This window comes from Xenopus tropicalis, chromosome 1 (assembly GCF_000004195.4).
Source record: "Xenopus tropicalis strain Nigerian chromosome 1, UCB_Xtro_10.0, whole genome shotgun sequence".
Classification (NCBI taxonomy): domain Eukaryota; kingdom Metazoa; phylum Chordata; class Amphibia; order Anura; family Pipidae; genus Xenopus; species Xenopus tropicalis.
In genome coordinates, this window is record NC_030677.2 from 35,379,248 (window position 1) to 35,405,045 (window position 25,798).

At 41.7% G+C, this 25,798-nt stretch overlaps 1 protein-coding gene across 1 annotated transcript; it reads right to left on the bottom strand.

Moving 5' to 3' along the window:
- Positions 1-1,014: 1,014 nt before the first annotated feature.
- On the bottom strand, positions 1,015-24,785 carry rell1 (RELT-like 1). The gene is given in 8 exon segments (NM_001113093.2): positions 1,015-1,453; positions 3,829-3,861; positions 4,868-5,006; positions 5,695-5,943; positions 7,813-7,888; positions 9,755-9,829; positions 10,883-11,110; positions 24,623-24,785. Coding segments are annotated over 7 exon segments (852 nt in total). The 5' UTR covers positions 24,684-24,785; the 3' UTR covers positions 1,015-1,453; positions 3,829-3,837.
- Positions 24,786-25,798: the final 1,013 nt, after the last annotated feature.

The window sequence follows — 25,798 nt, forward strand, 5'->3', positions numbered from 1 at the left end:
TTATCCAATGTTTCTATAACTTAGTGTGTAGGAAAGAGGCCACAGATTCCCACTAATTCCCACAGATCCCTGTGTATTGGTTCTTGTCACCCTGCAGTGAACCTGGAATTAGTGAGCAGTGCAGGAGGAATCCGCCGTACATCACTGCCCGGCAGCCAATAAGATGATCCCTGTGCAAGTGAATGAATGCAGTCTGGGCACGTGCAGTAGTGAAGAACAACGTGCAGTTTATACAGGAGAGTCAAACCTGCTGATTGATTACTAATAAAACAAAAATGATTTCTGTTTCAATATTTGGGGAAATTATTTGTTTTGCAAAGCCCTACCACTACGCCCACAAATCTGCCCATTATATCCACCATTAAAGGGGAAGTTTACCTTGATATTACCTTTTAGTATGTTATAAAGGGGCCTATTCTAATCAGCTTTTCACTTTGTCTTCATTATTTATTTTGCAGCCAACAACTAAGAATTATGTCTAGTTGTTGGGGGGGGGGGGGGGTAAAAGACCCCAACAAGCAGCAGAAAAAATGAACTGCAAGGCTTCAGCATTGTTGTCACTCTTATTTTTTATTGTATATTTGTCTTTTTGAGGCCTACTCCTATTTCTGTTCCTTTTTGCAGCAAAGTGAAGTGGAATGGGGGGGCAGTGAAGCAGAGGCTGGGGGTGGGCCCCTGGTACCGCAGAGGCTGGGGGGGTGGGCCCCCGGTACCCCAGTTCGATAGTGTTCCTACTGATCGAATCAATGGTGCAAAGAGCCAGAACAATCAGAACAGCAGGGAGTGAAGAGCAGCGGTGGCTCCAGATACAGTGAATCATGGCCCGGAGAAATGGAAACCTGAATGGGCCTCTAAGCCGCAGAGAAGAGTTTGTCACATCGAGCAGATAGTTGGTGAAGAACAATATGGTTACTGAAACGGCACCCATGGCTGGCACTTTGGGGGACAAGATCTGTCAGTCTGTTGGTTGGTCCTTCTGAGAATCACCGATACCCTCAGCTGACAAACAGAAGTGTTATACAGCGTGGCTTTATTTACAGCAGCCTTCACCCTATTCTGAGCAATGGATTGCACTGTGGCCAGGGGGTCCCAGGCACCTGTTACTATGGGGGAAGCCCCCAGCACCTATAACATTAGCCCTCGCACAAACAGGCACAGTCAGGACACCTGCTGGGAGGTGAAATACATATATATATATATATATATATATAACCATATCTGGCATACAGGGCCAGTCTACATATACACATGTTAAAAGTTCACCAGAAGAAAAATTCCACTAAAAATACAAAATATAAAGGAAGGCAGTTCTTGTTGTTTGTATAGAATGGAAGATCCATACTTTCACATAAAGCCCGAACCAGTGGCCAGCTCCTAGGTATATCTGCCGCTCTCCATAATGCCGCTTCCTTATCTTCCATGGACCCAGATAAAATACTCACAGCTTCTTGCACTGAAAAACAGATGGTGAATCCATTTTAGATTTACTTTTTCTCAGCCAAAGCAACCAATCAGCAGCTAGCCCTCATCAGTCTATTGAAGTTAGAATAATGAAAAAAGATCCCTGATTGTTGGAAATGCCTTTAATGCACTAGAAAACGATCCATGCTGTGAATAAGCTTGTAGGGCAATGACCCTGATAGTAATAATGATCTAAATGGGAAAATGGAGTCACATGCTGCCCCCTTGAGGCCCATAAAGATATTACTAACTGGGAATCTGGAATTGAGATGTTACACAATCAGAAAGCGCTAATGGAGCTGTGGTGGTACCAGAGTAGCCAATGGTGAGAATTTTTTGTAACAATAAGTTGTGCATTAAAGGTTCAGTTGCTGAACACACGGCAATATCCCTCTCAGCACATGATGGTACCAAGGGAATGTATCTGCCATACTAATCGCTGTCACATATTGAGTACAAAACCTTAGTGCTCAATGGAATCAGTGATTGGTACTGACAGGCCAGAATGCTCACACAGATGCCATCTGGGTACCAATCATGCCCACTAAGCTTTACTAACAGAGGCAGAAGCTATTAATATGCTCAGAAGCAGTTCATGTTTAAATTATCTCTTATTATGACACAGATGGGAATATTCTGAGACAATTTGAAATTAGTCTTTATTTTCTTCTCTTTTTTTTAGCTTTTTTTCAGCAGCTCCACATTTGGGGATTTTAAGCTACTGACCAGGAAGTAGACAGGCACCAAATCCACTATTTTGAGATTCAGCAGAACCCCGAATCCTTTGTGAAAGACCTGGGCGAATATTAATTTTAACCCTGAAGAGAACCCTGCGCACAGTAAAAAAATTTTCAACTTTCATGTTTATGTGACAAAAAGTCACATGATTTTAAGGATTCTCTTTCAGTTCAGCCAGGCACATAGATACAGCTGAATCTGAATCCTGCCAAATCCTGGATTTGTTGTCTCCCTACCAGGTAATGGCCTGAATAGAAAGATAATTAATAAAAAAGTAACAATATAATTGTGACCTCACAATTGTGGGGGGGTTTTCTTGCACAAATTGCTTTTTGTTATCGCTTCTGGTAACTTTGGGGGCGCTGCCACCTGAGGAGAGTTTCTCAACTGGCCCCATGGTAGCAGCGCCCCTGGTTGATTTTGAACATAGTTTGTAATAAGAAAAAAGTCACGAGAATTTTACATTTTCAATAATACACCTATTACAATATTCAGACTGGCCACTAGATGGCGCCTCGGTTACCCTGGGGCAGGGGTCGCCAACCTTTTTCAGCTGTGAGCCACTTTCAAATGTAAAAAGAGTTAGGGAGCAACATGAGCATAAAAAAGTTCCTGGGTGCCAAATAAGGGCTGTTATTGGCTTGGTAGCCCCTATAAGGACTGGCAGCCTACAGGAGGCTCTGTTTGGCAGTACACCTGGTTTTTATGCAACCAAAACCTCCAAGCCAAGAATTAAAAAATAAGCACCTGCTTTGAGGCCACTGGGAGCAACATCCAAGGGCTTGGTGAGCAACATGTTGCTTCTGAGACACTGGTTGGAGATCACTGCCCTGGGGTCTCAAAACGATCATATAGCAGAAATAGTTCTACTACAATATACATTTCACTCCAATATAAATAATGCAATTCAGCGATTTGTTTATCCAAACATTGCCCTTATCATAGCACTTATATTGCATGGCTCTTCCCTCGGCACAGGGCTGCTGTAAGATAAAGTACAGCAGCACCCAGCTTCAGCTTTGCTGTAAAGGAGATATAAACCCTTAAAACAAATTAGTGGCACATTAAATTAGCAATAACAGTGGCCCTGCTGCTTATTTCGACCAACTGGCTACAAAATGAATTTCCCCATAAGCAAGCAAGGAAATATCATCTGAAGTTTTACTTATCATAGGCAGTTGGCCAAAATGACCAGCAGGTGGTGGTGTTGCTTCAAATTCATTGTATTAGAAGTTAGAAGTTTAAAAAGTGCTAGTACAGGTATGGGACCTGGAATTTCCTGGATCCTAATCTTTCTGTAATATGGATCTCCATACCTAAAGTCTACTAAAAAGTAATTTAAACATTATTTAAACCCAATAGGGCTGTTCTGCCCCCAATAAGGGGTAATTATATATTAGTTGGGATCAAGTACAAGGTAAAGTTTTATTATTACAGAGAAAAAGGAAATAATTTTACTTTTTGATTAACATTGACTCAGTGGGAGTTTGCCTTCCCATAACTGAGCTTTTTGAATAACAGATTTCCAGGAGCATTAAAGAAGCATTAGGATTTAAAGCACACAGAAGTAAAATAAAAGTATTTTTATTATAAAGTCTGACCTATTATCTCAAGCAAATAAATAAATACCTTAACTCCTCAGGTTTCAACAGGACTTTGAGGCTGGAATGAAATAATATAAGTACATTTTGTTAATATATACACAAATAGGAGCACAAAAAAGGCTTTAATATAAGCTCTCATATAACACTGACATAATTTACATTCTGACATAATTTACAGTACATGTTGCTTTTGGGGGTATTGGGAAGTACATGTTGCTTCAGGGGGGGGGGGATAATAATTTTCAATGAATGGAAAATATATGGTGCAGAATGCTATCACCTGTAGTTTCTATTCCGTGGGGGACAATAACAGAACCATCTTGTGCACCATATAATGTTACAATGCACTGTACCATCTTCTACACGATATATGTTATATGGGATTATAATGCTCACACCTGTACCCTGTGCTTCATGTGGTGTTGGAATAGAGACCCATTTCCTGCACCATATGCAGGTTTGAGATTTTAGTGGTCTCCTAATGTTCCATATGCTGGCCTCATTGATTACTGCTCTGGCCAATAGCCATTGTGTGCATCGGCAACTACTACAAGCCGAGTATACTGTACTTCTGTGCTTATCTTATAAACCCACAACTACCATTCAGTGCTGAAGAATGCCCTCTCAATTGCCATTTTAACGTAATCATAGACAATTTCAATTGAAAAGAGGTCAGATGACAATTTTCTGTACAAATGATTGAATTCCCAAGGCAGAGCAAATGCGGAGCAATGCAATGGGCTCCATTAAGCCAATAAATGAGTGCAAACATGTTCTGCACAGATGTACAACAGGGCATTCTGTGCATCACACCAGCTAGCAAATCAGGAATTTACTGAGATCAATTAAACACCAGCATGATATGAGTAACATGTGATTCTTGGAACGGACTGCAATAATGCATGTGGGTTCCATTAGTCCCATGACACTGGGTGGCTTCTATTTAATATAACAAGTCAAGTGAATATGCAGTGCTATAGCTGCCCTCCAGCTATCATAGGACTCTAAGCATATAGCTGGGCCAGCAAGCTGGGCATACAAATATGGTTATTTTGCCTACTCACCTCGGAATCTGTGCCACTTCTCTGCCTGGTATCCACTTTAACTGGAGTGGCAGGGACCTCACCATTAGTACCTTCCGTCCTTTCAGCCATTAGCCTCTTTCTTTCTTTTGACTTGGGTTCCACTTTGGTGACCCTGAACCTGTGGATTGTGTTTGGAGGGATGAAATGTTTCATCAGTATGACTGTAGGGAAACAGCTTGCCACTGCAGCTCTATATTAGCAATGGACTAAAGCACCTACATTTAGCTCTATGTGAGACTGCATAGGAATTGCTATGATTTATGTTGTGTCTGGCTCTGTCGCTGACTATGAATGTTAATTTTGTTATATGGTGGATCCATATATCTGTAGCTCAGCTAGGTAACCTGTTATTTGCCATTTTACCCCTGTTAAAGGGTTACTTCCCCTTTGAATTAACTTTTAGTATAAATATAGACATTGATATTCAGAGACAATGTTTAGCAGCTCTACAGTGTGGAATTTTAACAGGTATCTGGTTGCTAAGGCTGCTAGGTAGCAACCAGGCAGTGGTTTGAATGAAAAACTGAACAATGAATAGGAGAGAGTCTGAATAGAAAGGTAATTAAAAAATAACAAGAATCATACAATTATAGACGTACAACCAAGTTTTGGTTTTGGTTGCCAGGGTCAGTGACCCCCATTTAAAAGCTGGAAAGAGGGAAAAGAGAAAGGCATTCTAAACATTCTAAAATAGACTGAACATTGACTTAAAGGAGAACTACACTTTACCTTGATATAAGAAGTACACTTCCGACACATGGTTACACACAGGCCCATTATGAGATTCATGACAGGAGAAACCTTACCTTCCCACAGACAAAACAGTCACTGCTCCTTGGTGGCTTCTTCGTGGCTCTTTATGTTTTTGGGGTGACCTTATCAAGTGCCACCTTTTATTGGTGCAGCGAGTGCACACATTTTTTTCAGCCACTCCCCCAACGGTGTGAAAATGGTTCCCATGGCAGGAATGCTTCGACGGCGTTTCAGTTGGGGAGATAGGACTCATAGGAGTGTCAGGACTGGTGGGACTGGTCGGTGTGTTTGGAGTAGTGGGACTACAAGGGAACAGAAAGAAATATAAATATGATGAAATGATAAATATATCTAAGGCTCAATGGACAATGTAACTAATGCTTTCTCCTCCCACACTTAATCCAAATGACAAGTTTTTAGTTTATCAGTTATACTCTACATTGGGTTTACTTTTCACCTCCACTGTAGAGACTGCATCATAAACCTGTTCAACCAAATAAGGATTTAGCATTTAAGACATAAAGGCAAGTAATGTGGCGCCTAACTAACAAGCACAGTTTACACAAAAATATGAAGGGACTTTGAAAAATGGGTGCAGATTTAGACTGTACTGGATATAGAAAATGACTAGCACAGTGTATGTCAGTGTCACCAAGACCAGCCGGAAAGTGGCAGCCAAGGAGTATTCAGCCCATTTCAGCCATCTGATTGCTAACAGACACAGTGATCTCAGCACCCAGTGACAAGGAACAATGGCTGCCAGCTGCTGCGCCGCTTGTGTGCCACAAGGTAATAACACAAAGGAGAAATTATTTATAAGACTAAACAATTAAAGCTTAATAAAGAATTAGGCTCTGAATGTGAAGCTCTGTGTCTCTGTCCCTTCACAGCTGCTGTTACAGGCCGCCATGTCTGATGTACTAACAGTAATAACCAATATATAGCCGCTGCCAAAGGATCATTTGATATCATATACCATGTATTTGATGACACTTTAGATTCCTATCTTGGGGGCAGTGTAATGAAAATACAATGAATCTGACCAAATTGTATTATTTATCTCACAGAATTTTCTCTATCACATTCCTCTATGGACATTGTTGCTTCTTGGCATATGTCAGAATTTCACATTCTTCAAATGATTGAATACATTTTTGTAACAAGAATGTGATTTATGCAAAGATATAACGGGTCACTCACCAATCCTTCCATGTGAACAGCAAAGGGAAGATCAAAAGAGAGGTACATAATCAATTGCAACCGATGCAAACAAATTAAACCCCACAAACACAATAGTAGTGCTTCCCCCATACTCGGTGCAATGTATAAAGCTTGCTGCTAAGAAATGCCACGGGGAGCACTGTGCTGGGTGATTATAATGTTTCCCCTAGCAATGTGAACTGTCACACAATACAAACCTGGGAGCTTGAACCATAAAAACTATTTTACTTTAACAGTATTAATCAGCCTTCACAACAGCAGGCAAGATATTATGCCAGTGGCATAATAATGCTACTCCAGGCCCTATTTCCCCCCCCAAAAAAAAAAATCTTCGAAGGGGCCTTCACAGAGGTTTATCAACAGAATGTAAACCCAGCAGCTGATGTGAAAGCCAGTGGTATATTTGCATCCTAAGGGTAAGCCTATAGCCACATGGGGCTGATTCTCGGCCTATGGATAAAGGCAGAGCATCCACTGATCAGCTGGTCTACATTTGGAAATATGATTATGCATTTTTGTGCCCAAATCTGCTCCGTATGTCTGCACCACAGCTGACACAGTGCCTTTTGGTACAGACCCAGGAGCTAGCACAGGCCACCTGATTGCCTGATTTCCAGCCTGCCAATAAACAGTGTGGTACTAGCCTTAGGGTAGGGGATATCCCTAAAATTATTTTGCAGTAGGCACAGTAATTGTTAGTTAGCAAATGAAAAGATTGGTGTCAGTTTTTTGCCTGCTATTAGCACATATAGCCCTGTGGGTAACAGATCTATGTGAAACAGGTCTTTGTACAGTTCTACTTGCCCGTCAGGGGATTGTGTGCAATTCTAGCAGTCATGTTACTATTCAGAAGACATTGTTCCCTGCGCCTGATCTGGTCAGATGAGAAACTAGCACAAGGCATGTGAGACAAACAAAAGCTTGGCTAATAAGTAACAGCGACATCTTACCTCTCGGGATCAAATACACTTGTCTCCCCAATGACTGAGTTGTCTGCCACCATGGCCTTTAGAACATCAGCATTAGCTGCAGAGAGAAAGCAGCATTTAAATCAATGTTCTGTGATACAATATAAGTTTTATATATTTACACTTGTTCTTCTCTGGGATATATTTATTTCAAAGAACATAACCGAAAAACTTAGGTTTCTGAAGTGACATTGATTAATGTTAGAAGAATAGCTAAAATATGCAGCAAAAACCCTTGGGCTGGACAAGAACTGCATTGGGACAGGTAACTTTCTTTTCTTTAATGCCCTATTGAATTAGGGTTTTCTTGGCCTATAACTAACATAAATGTCATTTTAACGAAAGGAACACCCAGGGGTGTGCAGTCTCCCATTTTCCAGGACAAAGGCTGAGATTTTTTTCTCCTCACTGGAGTTCATGTTTGCTTTTCTATAGTCAATATGCTTAAACGCAGGGAGATAACCCTACGCAAAGGAAGTTCAACCTTCCAAGCCATGCCACTTTACTCCTATCTGTCATGGAAATAGTTTATCAGGTACATAATGCTGAATATTTGTTTTAAGGCGCCACATACACATGACTGATTAGATAGATAGATGATACTGACGCATTTTTATCAAATATAAGAATCAGTTCCTGCCTGCTCTAGCCTGGAATACTGTCAGGATGCTGGTATTGGCCTTTTACTCCATGCAGCGAGATGCTTAATTATAAAGGTGTGCAGATCTGTTTATCCAGAAAGTGCCAAATTACAGGTAGGCCATCTACTATAAGCTCCATTATAAGCAAAAGTATTCTAATTATGAGTTACTTTTTATTTCTACCTTTTAATTAATCCCAATTAACATAAATAATTCTTATTGGTGGCAAAACAATCCTATTGGGTTTAATTAATATGTAAAATATTCTTCAGCAGATTTAAGTTAGAGATCCAAATTATGGAAAGATCCCTTATCTGGAAAACCCCAGGTCCCCAGGTATGCTTGTTCAAGAACTCATCCAGGCCCCTCTTATAGGCATTAACAGAATCTGCCATTACAACATCACTAGGAAGGGCATTCCCCAACCTCACTGCCCTCACCTTGAAAAACCAAATATGCACTACAACTGAAAGGTCCCTTATCCGGAAAGCCCCAGATCCTGAGCATTCTGGAGAACAGGTCCCCTGCCTGTACTATTTGAGAATTAACTTTTATAAAATATAGGTTGTGGAGGTATATTTTAGAATGTATGGCCATGCAATCTAAAGCATGAAGATTTGCTTTTGTACTGGTGTGGTTTTGTGATTTATACAAGTCTGAAACCCTATTAAAATTATACATATACAGTGTATTTGGCACTGGTGTACTAAGGGATACAGAGCTTTCAAGATCAGTTGGGCTTTAAAACATATAACATAATATGTTTACATCATATTCTCTGTATTGTTAATGTTATTTTTTCAGTTTTTAGGTAATTCAAGCCATATACAGAGTTGTCAACCAACCCTATGTCATAAGGAAGATAATTGTCCAGTACTGTATTTTTTTTAGGCCTGAATTCCAATTTACACTAAATGGTAACATGAAATAAGGTCTCAAATAAGTAATACAGGTATCAGGGAGCTGCTATCTTGCTCCCTTCCCATTGTTCTGCTGATCGGCTGCTGGGAGTGGGGGGGATATTACTCCAACTTGCAGCACAGCAGTAAATTGTGACTGAAGTTTATTAGAGCACAGGTCACATGGCTGAGGGCACCTGGAAAATGAAGAATATGGCTAGCCTCACATCACATTACAAAAGTAAATATAAAAACGGATTTCAATGCAGGATTGTGCCAGAGAAGCTATTAGCATGTTTTCCTGTGACAGAATCGCTTTGAATGTAAATAGTACTATTAGAGGTAAAGCTCTGTTTAGATTGAAGGAAAATGTTTGCAACCCACCTTCGTTCTTCATAATGTAGTTGACAATATGACCAACGGTGTCAGTATTCGTATCCCCTATGCTTTCATGCATTTCTAATAACAGGGGGGAAAAAAAGCAGAAATCAGCAAGAAGCTATGTTTAGAACATTTGGCTGACCATTCTTGCAGCTGTACATCTCAATGACACTATACTGCACAGCCCAGATCATGATAGGGCTTATTTATATTGCATAAGAAACGGTTGTTGAACAAACTGCAGGAACCTGGCAATAATAAAAAGGAATGCATTTACACCACAGACTTATGTATAGTCTGTATTTATTTAAGATTCCAGCAGTAGAGATCAGCCAGCTGCTGGTACAAGTGTTTATTAGTAATTGTGCTATAACCCTGAAGTGTATAAAAGCGCTGCCAGGGATATCTATACAGCAGCCTTGTTAAACCCTGGATGCTTTCTCTAAACCAGACCTCAACTATTCCTAACAAGGCTGTTCTGAAGGACAGTTCAATTCTATCAAGGTGCAGGAGATGACACTCTGCATCCCACTTGATTTTAAAACAAAATAATCCAGCAAGTGGTCTCATGTCTAACTGCACTGTGCAAAGCCCAGAAATAAAAACCCCTGCAGCGGATTCACATGGAGCCTCAACCCTCATGGATAACTACATATACAAGCAGACTGCGACTGCAAGGGTCGTGGGGGGGCAGCAGGGGGTCCAGACCGCGGGGTCTGCTGTACCTTAGTTCCCCCTCCCCATCCCCTCTCCTACCTTAAAGGAAAAGTAACACTAAAATTTTTTAAGTAAAAAAGCTATTCTACCCTGCACTAATAACTGCCCTATCCTGCAAACCACTTAGTATTTTAAATGCTTTAATAGAAAAAACCTGCTAAAACTTGGCTCCCTGTCAATTGCACTACGGCCATAAGGCAAAGGAAGGAGCTGCATCCACTATGCGACGATTGATTGATCGAGCCTAGCCTGACTCCTTCCTATACAGAAAGCAGGCTAGGCTCGACAATCGATCGTCGCATAGCGATTGCTGCTCCTTTCTTCGCAGAACAGAATAACATAGAAAGCAACCAATGTAACAGGTGAAGAGGGCCTGGCCCAAAAGAGCTTACAATCTAAAGGTATTGAACATACCGATTTTTTCTCCTATGATTTTCTCATCCACTGGAGGCTCAGCCTCAGTAGTACAGCGATACCCCTTCTTCTTAAGCATATGGCAGATGAACACTCCGATAAGACCCATTATGAAAAAAATGGGCACCAACACAAAGGCTACATATTGCGGGTTGGTGGGGTTGTTGTCGACAGTTGTATTTTCAACGTCCGAATTCGAGTTTTGAGGGTCACTAGAGGTGTAAACGTCTATAAATAAAGTTACATTGATTATTAATAATTCTTTATATGGTTGTAAATTAATTTAAAGAAAAACTTTGCACTCAGAATGAATACTTAACCAATAGATAGTTTATATCATATTAGGTGGCGTATTAGAGAAGGAAAGGCAAAGTCACTTGGGGGTGCCAAAATGTTAGGCACCCCCAAGTGACTTAAATCGCTTACCTTGTACCCCAGGCTGGTGCCCCTGTTAGGAGAGAACAGCACCAGCCCGGGGTACCTGCAGCGTTTCCTCCTTCCTGCTTCTGTGCATGCGCAAGCGCAGTAGGGTGAGAAGCGGAACTTTAACAGAGAAGTCGGCTTGTCACTCTACAGTGCATGCGCCTGTCGTGTAATCGCAGCTAAACGAAGGCGGAAAGAGAAAGCACTGCAGGTACCCCGGGCTGGTGCTGTTTTCTCCTAACAGGGGCACCAGCCCAGGGTACAAGGTAAGCGATTTAAGTCACTTGGGGGTGCCTAACATTTTAGCACCCCCAAGTGACTTAGCCTTTCCTTGTCCTTTAAAGAATATTTCAAAACTGAAATATACAGTATATATCAGTAAATATTGCCCTTTTACATTTTTTCCCTTGAGCCACCATTTAGTGATGGGCTGTGTGCTCCCTCAGAGATCACCTGGAAGCAAAATACTTTGTCTATTCATTGACTGATGTGACCTAGCATGTATATGTGTCCTTGGTTTGTTTGTTTGCACCATCAAGCATATCATCCCAGGAGGTAGCCCTTAATTTTTGTAGGAATTCCCAATGGCACATACATGTAAAAATATATATTTTTATGAACATGGTTTATTTAGATGAAGCAGTGTTTTACATATGAGCTGTTTTTATGCAATATATTTTTATAGAAACCTACATTGTTCAGGGGTATAGTTCTCCTTTAACATCATAGGATAGAACAAAAGTGAGTGATGAAACTGAACAAAAGTTATATGGGTTCTCCTCTATAAAACTTCCATTTGCTTCCCACACAGAAGAGCTCACACTTTAGCCTCTGCTCTCTGCAGATTGATACATACAACATAGGAATATTTTTCAGGGCTGTGGAGTCAGAGTCGGAGGCAATTTTGGGTACCTGGAGTCGGAGTCGGCAAAAAATGAACCGACTACGACTCCTACTAAATTTAAATGGGAATAAAAAAAAAAAATAAAGCAAGTTTAAATGTCCCAATTCACAAACACTCATAATTAATTACTTCTCTGCTATAAGAATAAAGCCCAATGCACGCAGTGCATAAACGAACACGTTGAGTGACCATGAAGCATGCTTTTCATTGACTGTATGAATGTATAAAATACATTAGCATATTAAAAACAGAGGAGTCGGAGTCGTGGAGTCGGAAGTATCAGAAACTGAGGAGTCGGAGTCGGAGAATGTATCTACCGACTCCACAGCCCTGATATTTTTACCCAGTTGGCAGTTGACTCGACAAAGTTCTACATGATGCTACGTAGCAATAATTTGTGTTAATACGCACGAATCAGCAGGACTTACTAGGCTTTTCAGTGTTTAACCTTATGTGAATACAATCTGTATCCATTTCAATGAGAAATATTTGAAACATCCACCACCAAAGCCACTGAGAATTGCATGTATTTTCTTAAGTGACAGACACAAGCCCTTCAAGTTTGTGCGCTGTTTTCTATAGTAGCAACATGCCCCTCAGCTTTCTGTTAAAAATATGTCACGTAGGCGTATACTTCCCAAAAGGGAGTTGCAATGTCCTGGAAACCCCAGATGTATTATATAGATGTATTATATAGATATATATATATATATATATACACTCTAGGTATAAAAACAACAGGAAGGTCATTCATCCATAAAGCTTTAAGGCACATTTACCCGATTGTGCATTATTTCCTGCCACCTAGGGCGGCACACAGATTGCTGTCTCACTATAATGTTTTTAAAAGACTGCTTTAGATTTTAGGGGAAAACTATATTTTACAGATACACATTAAGCATCTTACTAACTTGTCTTTTTGCCAGAGCTAGCACACTTTACGTAATATTTCCCATTATCTCCAGGCTTTAATACTTTTTATTCCGACAAGTACAATAAAGAATCCCTTTTAAATAGAATGCTGCATGATATTGTGGTGGGTGAAAGAATGTGCTGCAATGGCAATTAGTGACTGCCAATTGTACTGTGTATATTGATAAAACACCCCTTGTGTCACAATATCTATTGCTGGGTCTCCTTTTATTCTCTACCTCCCTTTCTGTACAGCTACCAATAGGGACCCTAGCGCAGGATACATATGGAGGGTACCATCTGTGCTACTGAGCCGCTTAGCCAATTTCAGATGCTCACTGGCAAGTTCACAGGCAGCAGCAAGTCACCCAAGATAGCCCAGCCCTAGGTTATAGAGACCCACTTTCCAAATAGTCATTCCAGTGGAATAATCTTTTTGCTTCTAAAAGTCCAAGTACTGAGTGGTATAGCTACAGCTGCTCCAAGCAATAAAGATATGTCAACTAACCTTATGTTGCTGTGGTAATTTTTTTTATTTTTTTTTTTATTTTAGTATATGGGAGTTTTTTGGGAGTTTGCTCCCCAGGGAGAACTGACCCCAGAAAACAGTCCCACTAGTCTGTATACATTTCTGATACTAAAGAGAGTTGTAAGATAGGAGAGTCTGCTAAATATTCACCCATAAACTCTTTGCAGATTTTCCAATCCCAGAGCTCTGCCCAGCACTGTATGTAACAGATTCCATTTGGTCAGTGCCGCCTTTAGTAAGCTGCCTGCATCTTCCCTTATGTGTGGAGAGAGCATTCTTAAGAAAGGAACATCAGAAGACACAACTGAAAAATGAAAAAGAGGGGAGCAGAGTATTAGAAGGTCTGAGATTGCAGGTTAAGGCGTAAATAACAAAGAGACAGTAAAAAAAAGGAGTGAAAGACAAAAGAAATTAGAAGAAAAGGCATTATGAAACAAGGAAAAAGAGTAAAATTCTATGTATTTCATGAGTATCTGTACAGAGCTATGGGCCTGTGTCCTGGGGTATTTGTACTGCCAGTTACTGTATCTAGGGGGAATTCTATCCCAATATATTATGTTACAGTTAACCCAATCGCTCAACTTTAGCTGCTTCCAGGGATCAACCTGTGTCCCCAAACTGGTATTTTAGTAAATAGAGCTCCCAACATCTTCAGCCAAAGAGATTGGGATTTTCTCTGAGAATGATGGGAGTTATAGTTAAACAGAAAGGTCTGCTGCTCAGTGATCACTACAGAGCTCTAAAGGTTTATATAAAGAGAGGAGAGCGGTTTATGGGGCAGGAACAAAAACAGACATAGCCTAACTATTTTGAGGCTGTTGCTGAGCATTTTTCTAATGTGTACCCAGATTTCATTCTCCTCATCTGGTAACCTTAGCATATGATATTTTTACCATTGACTGCCGTTTCAAGAAACTATCACTCATATAAGTTTGCCCAGGTGTTGTAGCCCATAGCAATTATTTTTGCTATTAAACAGCAGCCAGGAAATGTTACCTGGATACATTTATGATTGTTTTGCACACCAAGTAAATGTTTTGTGTGCAATACTGCCTACTACTTGTATAACTTTATTGTTTATTCAGGGTCTAGGGCAGTATTCTCATGTGTATCAGGTGGCTTATTCTTAAGCACTTTTTAGAATTGATTGCTGTGTTATATTAAACAATTGCCTATATTTGGTTTCTTTCTGCAACCTAAATTGTATGTTCTTGCCTTTCAATGGCAATTATTCAAGGGTAAAGTGACCAGAGCTGAGAAAGGGCATATAAATACTAACCAGAAAAGCTGCATTATGTTCCTGTATAATACACTAGCACTGTTGTATTCCCGGGCAGTTAAAACATTGTGGAGTGTTGTGCTTATTGTAGTCTTGGCTGTAGACCTGCGGCTGAATGAATGGAAATAGCAGCACAGGGATTAATTGCACACGGTGCAGGGTGTGTCCCCTCTTTTTGCATTTTTCATTTGTGTTTTACTAAGAGATACATTATGGCTAAAGTACATTGTGCTATAAAGTGCAAAACAGAGTCCTTTATGGATCCATAAACTGGGATTCAGCCAATTCTCATGATATTTTTGCAAGTACTGAACTTAGCCAACTCTTAAGCACTCTGTCAAACCAAATCCAAACCCTTGTTAATAGTAAAGCTAAAGACAGTAAAGCCAAGACACAACAATTTTGCTAATTTAACCTTTAAAGGGATTGTTCACCTTTAAAGGAATCTTTAATGTGACATAGACATTGATATTCTGAGGCAATTTGCAATTTTCATTTTTGTATTATTTTTTTGTGGTTTTTCAGTTAATAAGCTTTTTGTTCAGCAGGTCTCCAGTTTGGAATTTCAATAGCTGTCTGGGTTAAAGCTGTGAGGGTTAAATGAAAGACTGGGCTATGAATTGGAGAGAGTCTGAATAGTAAGATAAGAAATAAGAAGAAACAATATTAACACATTTGTGGCTGTCGGTGGTCAATGGCCCTCATTTGAAATCTGTAAGAGTGTATAAGTGGAAGGCAAATAGTTTGAAAACCATAAAAAAATAAATAAACGAAGGTTATAATCACATGATGATGTTGGACACAGCGTCGGTGGAACGTTTGAGTATGCCGGGGCTACAAGAATCTATCGCAGGACTACATCCTGCACTTGGACCTCCAGCTGGGCAGCTCTGGTGGCCATTGTCTCATCAGTGCAGTACTGCCTCTACATGTGTCTAACCCTCGCTATTTGGTAACCTCCTCCCTATACCCAGGGAGAACTAAACCCTAAAAACCAAATAATGGTAGAAATGCTGTATTTTATATACTTAACTTACTGCACCAGCCTAAAGTTTAAGAATCTCTATAACAGAAATGATTCAGGTTTTCAAAGATTTTGCTAGGAGTGTCAGTGACACTGCACATGCTCAGTGTGCTCTAAACAGCTGTTGGGAAGCTAAGCTTAGGGGTTATGGCAAAGTATCAAGCAGAAAACGAGGATGGCCTGTAATAAAAACTGATGCTACAGGGCTGATTATTACATTCTGATGCTAGCTGCACTGGTTTCTGAGCTGCCATGTAGTAATTATCTGTATTATTTACTAATCAGCCTTACATTGTGACATTTATATTCTATATATACAGTGTATTATGAGTGGGCCCCTAATCTCAGGTAAGTGACAGCAGCACAGAGCATTGGCAGGGAATCAGCAGAAGAAGATGGGGAGCTACTGGGGTATCTTTGGGGGCACAGATCTTCCCTGCTAAAGGGCTGTGGTTGCCTTGGGCTGGTACAGAAGCACAAAAACATAATGTACAACATTTTACCATAATTCTTTGCTAAGAGACAGTTACTATAAAATAATCACACTTTTCCCCCAAAAAGTGTCAACAGAAGAGTAACCTACCGAAATAAATACAGATACAGAAAAATTAGACTTTTATATAAAATGATTTCATTTTAAACAACTGATCTTTTTAGTAAGCGAAAACTGCTCAGCACTATTAGCATGCATAAAAGACAAAGTGTGTGCCTATAAATGAAGGAAAACCAATGCCTTTAGGGGAAAAGTGCAATAAGCACAAGTCAGAGCAGGAGTGCAGAGATAGCACTGGGCAGCGGGCCCAACTCCATGAACGGAACACCTGCCTGTACCTTACAGATAGACTGAAACCTTAAACAAAATCACGTGAAACATGTGAATAAATGTTCCAGGAAGAGGGAGAGGAGTACATTATCCTGGTATGAGGCCCTGGTGTAAATGCTTTACAAGAACTAAACAATGAAGTTAGCCACAAATGCTATATTTTCTGGGCCTTTTCCTACCCTAGCAACTACAACCCTTGAGGCTTATGTCCCATGCAGAGAAAACTTTGCACAACTTCAAAAACCCAGAGAGAAGCAGAGGTCTTTCCACCAGCAATTCCCTTTGTTGCCAGTTGAAAGGCATTTAGGAGAGATTAGTCGGCCACGGTGGCAGAGATCTATCGCAGGCAACTAATCTCTGTGTGGGACATCAGCCTGCAGTAAATATCAGTGCCTAGAGGGCCCATATACATATAAGGGGTCTATTTACTATAGTTTCTATTGGAAAAATAGCAATTATAGTTATCACTCTGTAAAAAGCTGATCCCCACTTTGGGTTTGCACCGGGGATCAGCGATTCAGAGGGGTGTCAGGCCTTAGCAATGCTGCCGAGCTCTTGCACCCCATAGATGAATATGTGTGTTCAGCGGCTCCAAACAGGCGGCACACAACCTGCTGAGTTATGGATCTGCATCAATTAACTCATTAACGCTTTACTCACTGTCAGGAAAGTGTTAAATCTGACCAAGGTAATGCAAACCTTAGTAAAGATGCATCCGCACGGTCAGTTTAAAGACTCAGATACATTTACAATTCCAGGGTAGAGTAGCTAAAAAGTAAATTACTACTTTAATACTTATAAATACACAAATTAGAAGCTGTTTACTAAGACTCAAAAGGTACATAAAAGCCTACTCACACACAGGGTATATCCTCCATTATGTGCTACTGTAACAGGATTGTGGGTTGTCTGGGAGAAAGGCAGCACACTAGAAAGAACATTACACAAGAGGAACAATCTCAGATAGAGCCACTGTCCTCTAATGAGCAAAAATCTCTACAACAGAACCAGTTTACAAACAACACGCATGATTCATTTACTAAACACAGAACAGAATATCCACACAACAAACTAGAAAACACTCAGGGTTGCTAGAATGGATCATAGTGCAGAAGTCATTACCTTTTGTGCACACAGGTATAATAATGTATAATAAAGGTAATGCTTTAATACCAAAGGTCACCCTTTGACTTACATACTAAAGCCATTGGAAATGTTAAGCTGCAAAGGCCAAACCTATTATTAAGGTGGCCATACACTGGTTTGGATAGATCAATCAAGATCAGGATCATGGATGATCTGCTGAAAATGACAGCCAGCTGAAATTCACCAAACTGCCCTGCCAAACTGGGTAAGTATGGTCAGCTTTACTCTCTCTCAAAACATAACTGTGGTGGTGAAAAAGTCTGAGCCCTTACCCAACAGCTACTTCCCAATAATCTGGAAAACATGCTGTCCAAACCTTAGCTTTTGCGGGCAGGCAGAGGTCTCTCAAGAATGTTGTCTAACAGGGTCCTAAGCAATACCTGTCTACTAATCCCCTGCATATACACTGAAATACATAGGAAACACCTGTCATCAGAAATAAGTGGACTGTGTAAACAAAAATGCCACTGTTATATGTCTTAAAAAGGCAATACACCCCCTTACTTACATAAATGTACTGAATAGGGTTGTGCTGAACATACTTATTGCGGAGTGTTTTTAAGGGGAACTCTGCCTTCCAAAACCAAAATTTGTTAAGAGCCACAGAAACCCCTAATATACCTATCACAGTAATCTGTTTCTTCAAAGTCCTTACAGTCCTTTTTTTCCCTTTGAACAGCTAATATGAATAGAGTGAAAAGGCTGGTAATGTAGCTCTTTTGTCTGTTTGTACAACTAACCAGCTGTACTGAAACTCCCTTAAGGCTAGCTTTGTTTGAGCTGAACATTCCGAGCTACCTTCTCTTCTGGGGAATTTCCCTCACTTTTAGAGACTTAAGGTGGCCAGGTTTGAAAATCCTGTGTAATCACTGTACTCCTGCAGTATGATCTGGCTCTGGGCCTAAGACTGGTTCTACCGAATTTGGCCAAGTGTACAGGCAGCAAATTGGGAATTGATGAGCATATCTCCATGTGTGGCCAGCTTTATCCAGACCAAGGCAAATACCCGCCATATTGCCAAGATATCTTCTTTTTCTGCCTCCTGTGTTTATTACAGGGTAAACCTATGCTGGTGTAGCATTTTGATATGTTCCTGTACAGCCGTGAGAACACTAAAGCTGGCAATACATGGGTCAATAAAACCTTTCAACTAGGCTCCTCCAAATTAAGCCAGCAGTCTGTTGGCTCAGGTATAGATATGTATCAGGCATGTTTAAATACCATTAAATAAGGACTGCATTGGTTGTTCTTGCCCAACAGTTCCCCCCCACCCACTTAGGCTTGCACTATGCTCCAATCATTGGTCCCGAGTCTATAGATAGTAAATATAAACTGCAGCAGACTGTGTTGTGGCCCAAAATAAAACAAAAAATCCCTATATTTCTGATATATCACTCAACACAAGGAGAATAGAACTAATTATATGCAGCAAGGGTGTTCCAATCAAAGACTGAAAATAGCATTTTTCCATTCTATGGGGCAAGTAAAACAGGTGTACCACTTTATGCTTTGTTCCTTTTCAAACAGGGATGTCACACTACAACTCCCAGCACCTTGCGAGAGCAGAGAACCTTCTTATATCCATGCAAGTCTCCCACTGTACTATCTCAAACATTAGCTAAAATGTCCACTGAACCACACAACACAATGTCTCCTAACCTGTGCGATCACAATGCCACACACTGCAGCATCAGCAATTTCTCTCTGGATCAGGCAGGCACAAAATGGTACCATCAGGGAAAGGCATGGATATCCTTTTATCATAAACAAACATACACAGAAATATACAGCTTACTCACACAACTACAGGCCACACACAAACGGAAATGCTAATCTCAATCACATGCATGCTACACTGTGGAGGTACAGTAGCCTCGATCAATATTGACCTTTGGTCAGACTACAGTAGACTAACAGGAGAAGATATTTGATTGGCTGCAATGAGTAACAAAACTAGAGCTGCAATGAGTGTGAGTTTCCCTTTCAGTGATGTATAGGAACAGCATTTTTTTTGTGGTCACATGATACCCGGCTGCTGGAAACATGGAAAGTATGCAAATATGCTGGGAACTAAGAGGGGAAAAGCAAGTCAAGATCTTTTAAAATAAATATTTTACAGTTAAAAGGGAAATTAAAAATAAACAAACCGGGGGTGTCAGGGGGAACTTTCACCCCTGTGCAGAGTAGAGATGAATAAAGACATTCTGTACTGTACATGCCCTCACCTAATTAGGGAGAGCCAATGCCTAAGAATGCAAAGAAGATGGTGCTTTATTTTCATTGGTATTCTTATTAAGGTCCTCTCCTTTTCATTTTGAATTCTGACTTCCACACCTCTAACTGGTTGCTAGAATAATAAGGCCTTAGCAACAACACAGCAAAATTTCAAGGTTGGCAGCTACACACCAATAAATGTAAATTTTACAAATAAATAAAAAAAACTGGTAAAAACTGAAGCTAAACTGCAAGTTATCTTATAATTCCACTATCTGCTTCATACCAAAAGTTCATTTTAAGGGTAAGTAAATAAATTAGACAATGCAAATGTTGCCAAAAAGGGGGTGGGGCTAAAACAGATAAGACAATATAAACTTTGCAAAGCCAGCAGTAGTATGAAAAAAGATAACATAGACTTCATAGCTGCAGGAGCCGATATTGTACAACAGGGCGAGCCTGAAGTGTAAATGTATTGATGTGTCTGCACCCAGAATCACTGTGTCGGCCCTAGTGCAGGCACACAGAGCGCACATCTCCACCTGGGCCAATGCAATGGATACGGGTACAGGCACATCAGTAAGAGTGCAAGGGCGGATTCTTGGCCTGCAGGCTGAGAATCAGACCCGTGTGGCAGTGCCCTTAAACTGAAGAACTTGCAGCAGAATATAAGCACAGAGGTGCTATGTATATGCATATCGCAAGTACTCAGATACCCCTTAGTGCTGGGCGGTATGACCAAAAATTTATATCACGGTATTTTTCAAAATTATATCGGTATCACGGTATTTGACGGTATTTTTTTTTCCCCATGCATGATTAGGTGACCACCCCAAACACCCGCCACCCGCACCCCCCCCACCACCCCAAACACCCCCCCACCACCCCAAACAACCCCCCATCCGCACGCAGCCCCCCCACCCCCCCATCCGCACGCACGTCCCCACCCCACCCCAAACACCCCCCATCCGCACGCACCCCCCCCACCCCAAACACCCCCCATCCGCACACACCCCCCACCCCACCCCACCCCAAACACCCCCCCATCCGCACACACCCCCCAACCCCACCCCAAACACCCCCCATCCGCACACTCCCCCCCAACCCACCCCAAACACCCCCCCATCCGCACACTCCCCCCCAACCCACCCCAAACACCCCCCATCCGCACACACCCCCCACCCCAAACACCCCCCATCCGCACACCCCCCCCACCCCACCCCAAACAGCCCCCCATCCCCTTCACATAAATATAACCCCCCACCCCATCACAACCCCCCCATCCCCTTCACATAAATAACACCCCCCCATCCCCTTCACATAAAATATAATTACTTGCCAGGCACCCGCACCCCCACCCCCGACCGCTCACATTGGTATCCGACTCTGAATGCGATGGCGCTTTTGTAGAGTGTGCGCGCTGACGTCACGTGCGCGCTGACGTCACGTGCGCGCTGACGTCACGTGCGCGCTGACGTCACGTGCGCGCTGACGTCACGTGCGCACCCGGAAGTATTCAAGCACACCGGTATGGGGGTATGTAGAAAATGCATATCGGTTTCAAAAAAAACACCGGTGATCGGTTTTTACCGGTATACCGCCCAGCACTAATACCCCTTGGTCTGCACTGTGGATCTCACTCCTGAAACCCATTACAAATTATTTGACTGAAAAAGCATACATTTGTCGTATGTTACCAAACACACACAGAAATTAACATCTGTTACAAAACGTATCATATCGTTACAATCCCATGGCAAGTTAGGGAAAAAGATACACAGAACTTGGGGACTTGGGGATGTGAAAGAGAAACCAGAAGGCAGAGAACATACGTTGATATGTAAAGTAAAACCTTTATCCCCTGAGGCCTACACTTGTGATACACTGCCTTCACGTAGAACTGGATGAGACTACATGAAGGGGCACAGAGTGCTCACATTTATACTATCATACTGGAATCACATAGAGTTTTCATTCTGTCACTATATGCGTTTACCACACATACACTTGCTTTTCTTAATATTTTCACTATGCTTTATAAATAAAGATATACATACATACACTAAGCTAATTAAAGTTCATGTATCTTTGGGCGCTATTATTATTGTGCTGAAAGGACAGCAGAAGGTAGAATCACAGAGGGGTGACAAGTTGTTAGGGACCTCCCAATGGTTCTAGTAACTTGCTTCCAATCTTGGGCCTCCTCTTTTTCAATATCTGCAATGTGTGGCCATATAGTGTGGGCGTATACAAAAAAGAGAAAACAGCAGGCAGGCACTTCTGGTATCCACAAAGTATCAAAAAGTCATAAGAAGCAGCTAATCGTATTCATAAAAGTCAAAATTTATTTAATCCATAAAAACAGACAGAAGCCTTGCGCGTTTCATACCTAGGGGTACTTAATCATAGACCCCCTAGGTACAAAACGCGTAAGGCTTCTGTCTGTTTTTATGGATTAACTAAATTTTGACTTTTATGAATACGATTAGCTGCTTCTTATGACTTTTTGATACTTTGTGGATACCAGAAGTGCCTGCCTGCTGTTTTCTCTTTTTGTGTACACCCACACTATATGGGCTCCCTAAGCTGAAGGTCTGGGGCATGAGCACCTGGACCCACCTGATTTGGGGGTAAGACTCTACAATCAATTGCTATATCTGTGATAAATATTTGTATATTCAGCATATAGTGTGGGCGCCCCAGGCATCCTTGGGTCACCACATAAACAGGATCGAACTTTCTCACCACACATGTGCCTTATTATGCACAGGGGATGCCTGGGGCACTGGAACAGAACTGCGACTCTTACAGGCAAAGTACGATGGGCCGGTGCATTTTATGAAGAAGAGGAGCACAAGCCTGGGGTAGGAAGTACATGACAAGAACGATTAAGGGGATCATGATTTTACTTTTTGTTCTCCTTGAAGCAGAATTGTACTCATCACAGGCCAGAATTTTTACTTAGTGTAACATTAGCTTGCTTAATATTTAAAACCAAGTATTCATATTTTTAGCTTATATTTGTACATGTAAGATTTATTCTGATTTGCACAAGAAAGGTGTCTTATGAATCATCCCCACAACGAACTGTCATATGTCCCTGTACAAATAACCCTCTGTGCCGGAGGAATAACTTAGGGAAATACTCCTGCTCACAATGCCCTGACGCATTATTTCATACACTTCTAGCTGCAGGATTTTGCTAGGAAGCAAGGAACTTGGTTACCTTAGCCTCACTGTATTGTTCTTGTTACAGACTGATCTGAAAGATGAGCTGGGTTGAGCAGGGTTGTGTGGGGCTGGTCAGGGTGTGGGGCAGGCTACAGACTCACAGCAATGCAACTAACCCTACAAGTGACTGGGGATAGTTATCCTTTATGTTTATAGTATATATTTTTTTGACCATTGGAGGAAACAAGTACAGGGTAAACATACAAACTTCTTGCAGTTAGTGACTCCCCCTTCCTTCCTTCCTTGCAGCACCGGGAATTTACCATGGATCTGCACAGACAATACATACTGGCTGGGGGCTACAGGGTCAACAAATCCAAACTTCAAGGTAATGCTGAGCTGTAGGGCTGAATTTCTTCAGTCCCCTGTAAGCTAAATAAACACAAGAATGATTAAAACTATTCTAAAAAATGTTTTCTTTCTGCGTTAGTGCTTAATTGTCTCCACTGAACCAGAACAGAAACTATGTGGCATTACAGGGATCAGCAACCTGTTCTTATACAGATACACCCACAGGTTCTGAAAGCCAGGGGCAATAAATAAAGTCAACACACCCAAGTGCTTCAGAGCAATAAACTGGAGACACAGTAAGGTTTAATGTCACGGAGTGTAGATGAGACAGTGTGTGTGTGTGTGTGTGTGTGTGTGTGTATATATATATATATATATATATATATATATATATATAATTACTATAAAACAGGGCAGATCACAAAACAGTTCAGAGGAGCAAGCAGGCACAGGGACTAGCCTTCACTTTCCCCTTGCCTGTTCTATAAAGCAAAGCTGCCATGCAGTAGAACTACATCTCCCAGCATCCCACCAAATGGAGACCTGCACAAGTCAATAGAAACTCAGCAGATCCAGTTACAGAGCAATTATAGCAATTAAATTATACAGAAACGGGACTAAAATGTTTAGTAGAATATATGGTGCAGTCAGTGACCCGTTAGTTGAACAGTGCATCCCACTGCCCACATACATCCCGATTCAGCATCCCGCCCACACACCATACCCCTATGGAAACCGGGAGGTACCCAGCCCAACAACTCTATACACCCCTAACCCACTTACAAGCCGGCCATTGGGCGCTGCTAGCTGCACAGCCCCACACTTTCGGTTGCACTGTATAGCCCAGCCGGGGGAGCCCCCCATGTTTGCTCCCAAGTGCGCAGCTGAAGGGACAAGCACCCGGCAGCAGCCGAAGTTCCATGGAGAGGCCGCCATTCCCTTCCCGCCCCTCCCGGTTACTCACTGACGCTCAGGAGCGCTCTCCCGACCCATTCTGCGGATTCAGCCACAAGTACAGGAGCCATCGCGGCTGCTTCACTCCGAGCTCTCACTTTGGCACCCAAAGCAGCGGGACAGGCAGGCGGGTCTCCGGGGAGGGCTCAGCTGAGCTGCGTGACGTACTCAGAGGGCGGCCGCCTGGGTGGGCGGGCATAGGCAGATTTACAGTAAGGCTAGGGGAGGCTAAACTACGCTTGGAACTTTAGAAAAATAAATCCTCACTCCGTTTCTACACTGTCCTGGAAATCTCTTGCAAGCCAGTTCTGCTATGCTCTGATTGGATCTTTCTTCTTGTGGATTCTCCAATCAGAGGACAGCTTTCTTGACAGACAGTAAAATTGACCAATCAAGGCACAGATGCAGGCAGGGCTGGGAGATATTAGGAGGCAGTGCAGAAATGAAGATTTACAAGAAGAATCTGCAGTCTGTAAACTTTGCCTGAGAACCAACTCTCAACTTTTGCTGACATTTATAATATCCCTATCACTTATCCTAACAGATGGATGTTAAGTTAACTCTTTCCCCCTGAAAAATAAAAGTGCATTGTGCTTTTATATATTTGCTGTTGTTGTTTTTTGCACTTTCTGTTTTTTTTTACTTTTGTCATTGTTTTGTTCATTTATAGTAAGTTACAGTGGAGCCAATGTTGTGTATCAGTGCCAGTGTTATAGTGCCAGGGCCTGAATATCTGCCATCTGTACCCACAGCATATAATGTGCCTGAGGTGCTAGTACCCACTGCATCTCACTGCATATAATGTGCTTGTACTCACTGCATATAATGTGCCTGGGGTGCTGGTACCCACTGCATCTCACTGCATATAATGTGCTTGGGGTGCTGGTACCCACTGCATCTCACTGCATATAATGTGCCTGGGGTGCTGGTACCCACTGCATCTCACTGCATATAATGTGCCTGGGGTGCTGGTACCCACTGCTTCTCACTGTATATAATGTGCCTGGGGTGCTAGTACCCACTGCATCTCACTGCATATAATGTGCTGGTTTTGTAAATACAGACTGCGTCTCACTGTATATAATGTGCCTGGGATGTCAGTACCCACTGCCTCTCTCTCTATAAAACTAACTAAAACACATCTAAAGTGGTGGTTAATTTTAGTATGTTATAGAATGGCCTATTC